The sequence below is a fragment of the Lampris incognitus genome, chromosome 20 (genome assembly GCF_029633865.1).
Source record: "Lampris incognitus isolate fLamInc1 chromosome 20, fLamInc1.hap2, whole genome shotgun sequence".
NCBI classification, from domain to species: Eukaryota; Metazoa; Chordata; class Actinopteri; order Lampriformes; family Lampridae; genus Lampris; species Lampris incognitus.
The window spans coordinates 22,598,120-22,610,204 of NC_079230.1; the positions used below are offsets into that span (position 1 = coordinate 22,598,120).

The following is a 12,085-nucleotide window of genomic DNA, read 5'->3' on the forward strand; positions in this document are numbered from 1 at the left end:
GAAACTCTCAACTCAGAGCTGCTGCAGTTTAGGACCAGAGATACAAGCAGTCTTACCACAACGCATGTTGTCTACTTCTGTTTTGTTGTGTAGAACATGAGCCATTTTTTATACACGCATGTTATTTTTCGAGAGAAAATGCAACTGAAAAATGTCTACTATCTTTACCAACCAGTGAAAAAAACAAGGCCTTGGGGCGTCTGGGTGGCGAGGTGGTCTATTCTGTTGCCTACCAACACACGGATCGCCGGATCGAATCCCTGTGTTACCTCCGGCTTGGTCGGGCGTCCCTACAGACACAATTGGCCGTGTCTGGGGGTTGGACTCCGGATGTGGGTGTGTGTCCTGATCACTGCACTAGCGCCCCCTCTGGTCGGTCGAGGCGCCTGTTCGGGGGGGGGGGGACTGGGCGGATAGCGTGATCCTCCCACGTGCTACGTCCTCCTGGTGAAACTCCTCACTGTCAGGTGAAAAGAAGTAGAGGGCCACTCCACATGTATGGGAGGAGGCATGTGGTAGTCTGCAGCCCTCCCCAGATCAGCCGAGGGGGTGGAGCAGCATCCGGGGATGGCTCAGAAGAGTGGGGTAATTAGCCAAGTACAATTGGGGAGAAAAGGGGGGAAAAATCTCCAAAAACAAAGAAAAAAGAAAAAAGAACAAGGTCTTCTGAGAGGAGTTGTCCGGGCACCCCCACTGGAGCTATTTCAATGTGTCTACTCTAAACAATCTCTAGAAATTACTTTTTGAGTAATAGCATTTTTAAATGTCAAATAACAGAAGCAGTTGGTGGTGCTCGTGTTGCAGCATGCCACAATGGTTATGGAAAATGGAAAATAAAAATATGCTTCCACAGCAGGTATGCATGCAAACTGCAAGCTAGTATCCTGCATGTGACTTTTCCTGCAGACCCATGTGAGATGCAGATGGATCTGATGTGCTGGTGACAGGTGATAAACGGTGGTCAACATTTCGCTTACTCTAAGTGTGTGGTGTGTGTTCATATCCCCTGAAAGAGACCAACAGCAATATACGTATAGCAGGCTTATTCATCTTCTGCACAGTCCATTTTGTCTCCCTTACGCTGCAGATACAGGGCTGGTTTAAGAGAACCCCTGGACTCCATGATCCTGTGTATGGCTGATTTATATGGGCACTTGTTTGCCTGTCCCTCCAGGTGGCAGGCTATATTTTGTACGCTATGTGTGTCTGTTGTCTTGTTACTGTACGGTAGGTTGGCGTGTGTGTGTGTGTGTGTGAGTGTGTTTGGGGGGAGGGGGCAGCATTATGAAGATGGATGACGCTGTCACAGCGGGACAGTGTCTGTCCCTACGCAAGCATTTTACCCTACTCTGTTATCATTATCATAGCCAGAGTTGTTATTACAGTAGCCATTTTAGGAAGCGGGTGCGCTGCGGAGGACTGTAAACACAACGGCTAAATGGAAAATGAAGACATTGGAATTCATGGTTGAAAAATGTGATTGCATTGAATCCATTTACAGGTAATTGAAGGCATGCTGCACAACTGCCATATCAAGATGACGATGCGTGCGGCCACAACACAAAACAAGCTGCAACAAAAGAAAGAAGAAAAGTGCCTCCGGTGGATTTATGGTTCTTGAGGGACATTTGTATGGTTAATGGGCCAACAACAACCATGCACACCACAGATGAGGCAAGGTTCAGGCTCACTGGGCAAAGCACACCGATTTTAATAGACCCATCCTGTATTACAACCACGTGGTGTGCGTTAGCTGTGATCAAAAATCAGCAATACTGCCGTTTATTTAACAGCGCAGGATAAAATGCAGTGCAACTCGGGTAAGTAACAGCAACTACAAATGTACAGCGGCAGCAGTCACAGTTGCACTGGCGATGCAACTTCACACCTTCATGAGGCACACATGTTAATGTTCTCCCTATCTCTCTCTCTCTCTCTCTCTCTCTCTCTCTCTCTCCCCCCCTCTCTCTTGTTGTCCTTTAGGCTGCTGAAGCAGGTGTGATAAATGCTGCCGTTTAAATCAAAGCACTCCCCTCTACCCCCCCTCACTCACTCTGGGGAGAAGGAGGATGCCTCCACGCAGATTGATATCAGGAGGCCCAGCCATATCCTGCGAGGGCTGACTGATGGTGTGTCTGGATAAAAAATGAACTTTATTCCCACTGCGCCGGCTATGATTCATGTGCCCCTCACCCCACCCCCATCCCCGACACCCAACCCCCATCCCCCCACCCAACCCCCAGTACATATACCCACCTCAACATCCTCTCTGGATATAGCACAGTAAGTACATCACAGTATACCAACCACTTGCCCACCCCCAGCGAATCACATCCCAGTGTTTATGTGTGTGTATGTGTGTGATTTCTATTGCATGGCGTAGCAGCCTCACATTCGGTTCGCATTAGCCACCTTGAGATGGATGATATATGAAATATTCTCTTAGCTCTGATGGGGAGGGGGGAGGTGTTGCAGTGAAGAAGCCTACTTCTTTTGTTGTTGTTGCTGCTATCTGTGCAAAAGAATAAGAGTGTGGGGCGTCCGGGTAGCACGGCAGTCTATTCCGTTGCCTACCAACACACGGATCGCCGGATCGAATCCCCGTGTTACCTCCGGCTTGGTCGGGCGTCCCTACAGACACAATTGGCCGTGTCTGGGGGTTGGAATCCGGATGTGGGTGTGTGTCCTGATCACTGCACTAGCGCCTCCTCTGGTCGGTCGGGGGCGCCTGTTCGGGGGGGAGGGGGAACTGGGGGGATAGCGTGATCCTCCTACGCGCTCGTACCCCTGGTGAAACTCCTCACTGTCAGGTGAAAAGAAGCGTCTGGCATGTATGGGAGGAGGCATGTGGTAGTCTGCAGCCCTCCCCAGATCAGCAGAGGGGGTGGAGCAGCGATTGGGATGGCGCAGAAGAGTGGGGTAATTGGCCAGATAAAATTTGGGAGAAAAAAGGGGGGGGGAAATCCCCCCAAAAAAGAATAAGAGTGTGAATTAGTTCAAAAAAGTAAAAACAACAACAACAACAGAAGACAGTACTTATTCCAAGGTGATGGTGAGAGGAGTCTTTCTCTCGAGTTTTGTTTGGCAGCCATTTCGTTTCAAATGGCAGCAGCTCAGCCAGCCTAGCCAGCCTATCTGCAGTCATGTGTCAGAGATATCTTTAACCATCAGCACGGTTTTGTTCCTTTGCCCTGCCGTATCACTGTGAGTGACAGGCAGGCAGAAGGGACGGGGTCATATTATTCACACTCTGTCCTGTCCTTCCTCTGCCCTGTGCTAAAAACACGGTGAAGCGCCGCACTTTCCACTCCGAAAGTGAGTGGGTAGTGTGAGAGCTGACAGCGCAGAGAAAATATCAAGTCCTGCTTTAGACTCTAATTAGTTCGACCGATTGAAAGCAAAAGTGAACAGGCAAAAAAAAGAAGAAAAGGTAATTGCTCGTAAATGATCACCGATGTGATATTAACATTGCATGTCAATTGTCAAAAGATGACAAGATGTGCTTTAATAGCATTGTGCTTCCAGGAGGACTTTTTTTTGTGGACCCCCCCCCTTTTCTCCCCAATTGCATCCGTCCAATTACCCAACTCTTCTGAGCCGTCCCGGTCACTGGTCCATCCCCTCTGCTGATCCGGGGAGGGCTGCAGACTACCACATGCCTCCTCCGATACATGTGGAGTCACCAGCCGCTTCTTTTCACCTGACAGTGAGGAGTTTCGCCAGGGGAACGTAGCGTGTGGGAGGATTACGCTATTCCCCCCAGTTCTCCCTCCCCCCCGGACAGGCTCCCTGACCCACATGAGGAGAAAAAAAAACTGCAACAAATCAAAAAGCCATTTATATTAATAGTTGTTTTTATTTACTTATTTGTTGCCATGCAAAGTACCAATGTCAATGGAATAACATTTCCATAATTGCAGCCTACCAAAGCGCCGGGTGACTGACGGTTGAGGCTAATGAGAGTGTGGAGGAGGACAGTGTGGCGACATGTGATAATTATCACCTCAAAACCAAAATGTCAGAGGAGAGAAGAAGGGAGAAAAACAAGCAAGGCATCAAATTTTTTTTTGTGTGTATTAGACAGAGAGGTAGAAGATATAAGGAGGTGGGAATAAGCGTGTAATCCTATGAACATAGCAAATAAGGAAAGCCCCACCGGGTAAGGGACGGGTGGTGTCTGAAAAATCAGCAGGTGGAAAGAAAACCACATGTCGCATCTGCGAAAGAAGACCAAAGTGGCGACGTTTGTTTCGAGATAGCAACAATCTCTTTTTTTCTTACTTTTTTTTGCTGCTGATCCCTCAAAGCGATCTTGCCGCCATCCAGCACGCCGATGCTCCAGAAGAACAGGGGGAGGAGGAAACCGGAACAGGTGGAGTGATGTCCCCAAGGTGCCCTCCTACTGGGGTTTGAGCGGCATCCTTGTCATAGCACACGGGGAGCTTGATACGGAGGGATGTCCAGCGGTCAACACGGCCAATCCCACGGGGATGGCGAAAGGCCTCGGTGTAATCCTTCAGACGAAATTGAAACCCTTCACGGTCCGGGGGTGGGGTTGGGGTGGGGGGTGTGGACGACGACACACAACCCCGGCAGTATATGAAGCAAACCCCCTCTTTGCCATTGATCAAACGGTATTAAAACCGTAATAGAGATCTGTTAGCGATTGATTAAAGGTCAGATGTAGCCTAACTGAGATTGAATAACTATAAAAAAAGATCAATAGTCCAAATATTGGTCTTCGGGTAACTTCATATGAATCATATCACAATGATTAAAGAGCTCTCGGGCCGGCCCAGGGGAGGCATTTATATCAAGCAGCATTGCAGTCAATTTGTAAAATGAAGAACGCTGTCATGAGTCTTTAGATAACTCGTATAAATATGAAAAAAAAACAACAACAACAATGAACCGGCCTAGCTTCCACTTGTCAACCACAGACTGGGGACGACACTGTATAATTTGTAGTCCTGCATTGTTATCCATACAATATGCTATTTTGGGCTGCATATATTAAAACAGGCTTCTGTGTTGTGCTATAGGACAGTGGTTTTCAAGCTAGGGGTCAGGCCCCTATAGAAGGTCCTAGTCAGAGGCCAGGTGGGTCGTGGGAAATCCACAAATAGCACGTGTTCTTTGGAGACAGAGAAAGAAAGGGTAAACTTATTTTCACACTTTTTGAGTCGATGCAAACCATAAGGAGACTTAATTGTATTCCAAACTGCCATTAAAATAATGTTTAATTTTGACATGCCTCGTCTGTTTCATGTGGTCATTAGTAGGACTCGATCTTCAGGGGGATATTTTGTTGATGAACAATATAGAGAGGACTGTTAATCATATCGCTTTTTGACAGGTTACGAGAATGTATCGCTTATTTTACTGTGCAAAATATTCTGCAGGTTGGAGGCCAAAAAGCATGTCAGAGATGGGTCACAGCATTTAATCCCCATGTTACCTTCGGCTTTGTCGGGCGTCCCTACTGATACAACTGGCCATATCTGTAGGTGGGAAACCGGATGTGGGTATGTGTCCTGTCACTGCAGTAGCGCCTCCTCTGGTCGGTAGGGCACCTATTAAGGGGGGGAGGGGGAACTAGGGGGAATAGCGTGATCCTTCCACCCGCTATGTCCCCCGGGTGAAACTCCTCACTGCTGGGTGAAAAGGAGCAGCTGACAACTCCACATGTATGCGAGGAAGCATGTGGTGGTCTGCAGCCCTACCTGGCTCGGCAGGGGGGGGGGGGGGGGTGGAGCAGTGACTGAGACGGCTCGGAAGAGTGGGGTAATTGGCCGGATACAATTGGGGTGAAAAAGGGGGAAAATTCAAATAAATAAAGAAATAACATATTCGGTGGGTTGGGGGCCAAAAAGCATGTCAGAGAGGGGTCATTTAAACATTTGGGACCCCCAATACATCTACATGGTCTATGAAGCCTGCTAGGGTCTACCCATGCTGAAAAAAAAAACTCCACGAAAGCACTCGTGATACTTTGAGAAGGCAGTTTGTCATAAAAACATCAAGCAAAGACAAGATGCTACGAGGTGAATGTGACAACACTGCAAGTCTTATTACATTAGTGGGAGTAGTTCAACTGTCCATAACATAACTGGACTGAGGGGACAATAAAGAGGGTAACTGGGGCTACTTACCCTAATGAGACCTCTGTTCCTGAAACATCCTTTTGTGTGACTTGATTGAAGGGACACAGGGTATAAGTATACCTACAGGGGAGGGGGCAAAAATGAAATATAAACACTGTGACAGAGATTAGCATGCGAGTTTTATTCATCGGCACTGGCTGCTTCTGCTCCTCAGAGAGAATTCCACTCACGTTGTGATTACACCAGATGATTTCCCTTTTATTTTGTTTTTCTCTCCTTTATGATGAAACTACAAAAGAAAGCAAACACCCTCTTTTGACGAAGTAAGAAGACTTCGCAGGCATCTTGCCGACCCCTCGCACGCTCAAGTTAAAGTCGAGGGGAGAGAGCGGATTCAACTAGACACCGCTCTGAGAGGAATTATTGAACAGTGAGTGTCTGTCTTGGCTCGATGGCTACCCACTGGGAGAGGAGATTGACAGGGAACTACCGGTTACCCTGCCACCCGCAGCTTCTCGAGCGAGGCGCAGGAGAAACAAGGAGAGCGAGCAATTAGCACGGACCATCAGTAATGTACCAGCCACGGCTGGTCGCTGGAGAGACACAGCTGAGATGGCTAGCTCCAGAAACAAGACTGATCAAAGGCGTTTGTGGTGCAACGGAAACCGGGCAAGAAAACACGACTTGTTTTTTTTTCCTTTTTTTTTTTTTACTTGACATTTGAACTGATGCGTTGGCTGTCATAAAGGAGAAGGAGACGGCCATTAAACCGCAATGAGAGAGAGAAAGAGAGAGACACAGTCTGTGTTGTGTGTGTGGAATGGAACATTCACTGAAATGTGGATGCGCTGGTGGAGGACATGCTCAGCATTAAAGAGTGTGTGCGGAAGGGGCTTGTGAGAGGAAGAGCAAAGAATGGGTGGAGGAGAAAGGGAAAAAAATGGTTGCAGCATAAGTAGATGTGGGCCGGGAAGTAGGGGGATCAAAGGCAATGTGAGAGAAAAGCAAGATGAAAGAAAGAAAAATGATGAACATCAGACAGGGTGGGGTGGTGGTGGTTGTTGAGGGGTGGGGTGGGGGGATATAATAAGAGAGGTAAGCGATTGGCTGCCGAGCTCTGTCTATACTTGTGCGTGGTTGTTTGCGGACTGCATTAAATGTTCTCCCGTCTCCGCGAGTTTCATTAAGGCGTTTATCCCTCCATGTGTCACGATTCCTGCTTAGGCCCTGTGTGTGTTCCCCTTACCCATTCTGTCTCTCTCCTTGCCGTCACCCCTCTCTACTCTAGTCTTTGCCATTTCTCCACCTGTCCACCAGATGCCCCTGGATTTCCCTTCCTTCCTGTTTACCACCCCCACCTGTTTCCATCTAGTAATTATCTCACCTGCTGCCCATTCCCTCATCAGCTCCTCTGTACTTATACTGGTCTCGGTCATGTATTCCCTGCCAGTTCGTCATAGTTTCCTTCTGGTGGCCTGTCCAGGGTGTCTCCCTGCCTGCTGCCCAATGACTGCTGGGATAGGCTCCAGCATTCCCGTGACCCTGAGAGCAGGATAAGCGGTTTGGATAATGGATGGATTCTTACATTCTCACCAACCTGACCCTGTTCCTGTGGTTTAGACCTTCAGGCTGTTTCTGACCTGCCTGCCTTTTCCCCTTTTGGACATCGTTTGCCTGTTATGGACTCATTCTTCACCGACTAACTGTAAGCCTGCCGTTTGTGTTTTGAGCACTAAAGCACCCTCATTCAAACTGTCTGTCTGCCGAGTCCGCATTTGGGTCCTCCACCTGTCCGCCTCGTTCTCATCTGTGACACCATGTTTGTTGGATGTTCCATGGCGATGCCCGCTCGCTCAGCTGCCAGAGATAAGGGCCCACAAAAGTGGAGTAAGCAAGTACAGCGCTCAGCAGAATTAAACGTGTCTAACCGTGACTGCTGAGACTCTTGTTGCCCCCACTCCCCCACCCACCGACCCCCGAAGATATATGACATCCTGCAGTCAGGCTTTTGCATGAATATTTTTCGATGTGCAGCACCTCATGAACCTGCCTTCTAACTCACTCACTCACAAACTGACATTTTTAATGTCATCTTTAGCTGTACCGTATGTGTGGATATGGTGGTTATGGGTGGGGGCGTTTGGCTTGTGCAACTCTTCCAAAACTATTTGCGAGTGAGTGCATCTAAAAATATATGCTGCTGTAAGATGTTAAAGAGTTTGTTTTACTTTTGATTAACTTTATAATCCTCATTGGTGAGGAAATTGGCAAAACTTATTTTTTTCTGCACCCCCACCACTACTCTCTATTAGTCTCTCCCATATATTCTGTCACTTGGTATTGCCCATGCAGTTTCACTCAAGTCAATTTTATTTGTATATCCCGGTATTACAAATTTGCCTCAGTGGGCTTTACAGCAATACAGCATCCTGTCCTTAGACTCTCGCATCGGACAAGGAACAACCCCCTAAAAAAAAACTTTACCAGGGAGAAAAAATAGGAAGAAACCCCAGGGAGCGCAACAGAGGAGGGATCTCTCTCCCAAGACACACAGATGTGAGATGGATATTGTGTGTACACAATTTACAGAATACCACATTGAAAGAGGATAACATAATTATAATACAGATGAAGAATATGATGAGGAGGATGCCAAGCAGTGTCCAGATGCCATCTGAACAGCCCAGGACCTGAACTACGCGACCACCATCACCATGGAGACCTGACAGGAGGACATACTACACATGAACATAGCGGAGACTCACATCACACCATTCATACACAGGAAAAAAGACAGGAAAAAACATTAGTCACACATCAGAGTGAGAGAAGGATATGACGTTGAAACAAGATATGGATTTATAAGATATATAAAAAAATGTGATGAGGAGGACGCCAAGCAGTGTCCAGGTGGCGACTACCATCATCATGGAGACCTGGGAGGAGGACACACTGCATGTGCACACAGGGGAGACTCACATCACACTATTCAGACACAGCAGAAGAGAAAGGAGAAGACATCATTCAGAGAGAGAGAAAAGACATGTGGGAGAAGAGAACAGTTTGCAATAGTCAATAATCTGTACTCTATAATCTCATCAGCAGAATAGTGCTTGGTAAATTCATTGAGACAGAAACTCACCTGCCATGCAGTACAGGTCATGAAGTACTCAATTTAAAGGCAACTAATAGCAGGTTAAGGCAAAAAGATGAGTTTTAAGTTTGGATTTAAATGAATTAACAGATTCTGATTATAATAACATAATTATCTGATGGCAGCAGGCAGGTTATTCCACAAGAACAGGAACCGATAGGAAAAGGCCCTGCCACCAGCTGACGTCTTTTTTACTTTGGGTACACACAGGAGGAGGCCTGTATTTTGAGAACGTAGAGCTCGAGATGGAATGTACGGTGTAAGATCAGTCAGGTAAGATGGGGCAAGTCCATTTAGGATTTTGTAGGTCAGCAGAAGTACCTTGAAATCTGATCTAACATTGATAGGAAGCCAATGAAGGGAGGCAAGAATTGGTGTAATATGATGAAATTTTCAAGTTTTAGTTAGGATTCTGGCTGCAGCATTTTGAACCATCTGAAGACTTTTAGTATTAGCATGTGGAAGATCTGAAAACAGAAAATTACAGTATCAAGTCTGTTTGAAACAAATGCACGTATTAGAGTCTCTGCATCAGCCATGGACAGGAAAGACAAAATTTTAGCTGTGTTACATAAGTGAAAAAAGACAGTCTTGGTGATTTCTTTAATGTGCTTATCAAAGGAAAGGCTGGGATCAAATGTAACAGCAAAATTTTTGGCCGCCACACTCTGTGAAATCACAGCGTTGTTACTTGATCAAATTGTAGTCTGTCTAGCAGGGCGAACGACCAGCACCTCAGTTTTATCTGAATTAAACGCAGGAAATTTAGTGACATTCAATTTTTTACAGCAGCCTAGCAGGCCTTTAAAATAGTCATTTGAGTACGATCATCAGCCCTTATAGGCACATACAGCTGAGTATCATCCACATAGCAATGGTAATTTATTCCATGACTGTGTATAATTTGGCCAAGAGGTGAACTATAAAGCAAGAAAAGTAGAAGGCCAAGAACCGAGCCCAGAGGTACGCCATATTTAACGTCAGAGAATTTTGATGTAATATTATAACAGACACACTGTGTTCTTCCAGATAAGGACTTGAACCAAGAGAGAGCTAAGCCAGATATACCAAAATTACAATTTATTCTGTCAGAGTATACAGTGATAAATGGTGTCAGTGGCTGCACTGAGGTCCAGTAATAGAAGCACAGGTGTGGAATTAGTCCACAGCTAGTAGAAGATTGTTCACCACTCTGGTCAGACCAGTTTCAATGGAGTAACAAGCCCTGAAAGCCGATTGAAAAGGTTCATATAATTAGTTTTCTTGTATATGGGTTGAAAGTTGTTGACACACAACTCTCTCTAATACTTTAGAAAAGAATGGAAGATTAGAGACTGGTTAATATTATCAAGAGACCCTGGACCGAGGTTCGGTTTCTTAAGAAGAGGTTTGACCACAGCTGTCTTAAAACTGCTGGTAAAAGTGCCAGTAGTAAGTTATGAATTAACCATTTCTAGCATTGTAGGCCACAGGAAAGACCAGAGGTCTTTAAAAAGTTTTGCTGGTAAAGGATCAAGTAGGTAAGTATTTGGTTTAGAAGCTGACACAGGCTTAGTCAGAGTATCAACAGAGATAGTCTCAAAAGTTGTAATAACAGAGACTATCAGTGACTCACTGTATAGATATGAATTTGGTAAGACAGGATCTGCAAGAGTAGCTGGAGTTGAACTAATTTTGTTTATGATCTCATCAACCTTGTTGATGAAAAAGTCTAGAAACTCCTAGGCCATGAATGGTGAGCAGCTAATAGATGGCTGCTTTTCAGTAAATCTAGCTACAGTAAAGAGAAACATGGGCTTATGTTTATTAATATTGATTAAGCAAGAGAGCAATACACTGCTTTTGCAGCAGCTAAAGTATGCTTGTATTTCAATAAGCACTCATGCGAAGATAGGTAAAAAACTTCCAATTTTGATTTATGCCATTTATATTCCAGACTACTGCAGGCCCGCTTAAGAGCATGTGTCTCATCATCAAACCAGGGTGTAGGCCTCTTTAGTCACCTAGCTCTGGTAGTGAGTGGTGCAACTGAATCGAGGAGACTAGAGAGGGCCACATTTAAATTACTAGAGAACTTTTCAACAGAGTCAGTCTCTACAGTGAAAGGAACCAATGTGGCGAGGGGAAATTACATCTGTGCCGACATTAACAGGACAGGCCTATAATGCTTCAAATTTAATGAGAAAATGATCTGACACAGCAGATGTGGTTGGCAAGACATTCAGATCAAAAATAGCTATCCCTTTAGATGAAACCAAATCAAGGGTGTTACCACTGCAATGAGTCGGCTCTTGAACAAACGTAGTGAACCCGAAAGTATCAACTAGCACCAGAGAGGTTCAGTAGCCTTATTCAGATGAATATTGAAATCACTAAGAATTAGAATCTCATCAGAATGAGTAACAAGACCTAAGACAAATTCTCCAAATGCTTCATGAAAACTGAGTAAGAGCCAGGAGGTCGACAGAGCATCACAATCTGGACTGAGCAGAGTTTGTTCATGGCTAAGGGAGATGGACTTAGAATAAAAGCCTCAAAAGATTGAAATTTAGATTCAAGCTTAGATGTTAAATTGAAAATAGACTTAAATATTAAGGTGACACCCCCACCTTGTTTATTTGCTCGAGCTACATGGGTATAAGTATAGTCAGGAGGGGAATCTTCATTTAAGGGAAGGAAAACATTTGGTTTCAGCCATGTTTCATATAACCCAATCATATCAAATATCATTTGATATTTAATAAGATTGTGTTGATATAGGCTACATCATTCAATGTAGGATTTCACAAAAAGAAGCGTCACTTACAGAGATGAAAGTAAGATGTTC

The 12,085-nt window shown here is 45.5% G+C and overlaps 1 protein-coding gene across 2 annotated transcripts in view; it reads right to left on the bottom strand.

The window, feature by feature from the left end:
* The window catches only part of LOC130130822 (glucosidase 2 subunit beta-like), a 230,553-nt gene that overhangs the window by 27,123 nt on the left and 191,345 nt on the right, over positions 1-12,085 (bottom strand). The window contains exons 13-14 of one of the 2 annotated variants that reach the window (XM_056300659.1): positions 6,153-6,224; positions 5,016-5,134 (exon numbers count right to left, since the gene is read on the bottom strand). In XM_056300659.1, coding sequence (XP_056156634.1) covers positions 5,086-5,134; positions 6,153-6,224 — 121 coding nt within the window. In that variant the 3' untranslated portion in view covers positions 5,016-5,085. Of the gene's footprint in view, positions 1-5,015; positions 5,135-6,152; positions 6,225-12,085 lie in introns of those variants that run through there. The other variant, XM_056300658.1, reaches the window with a different exon arrangement.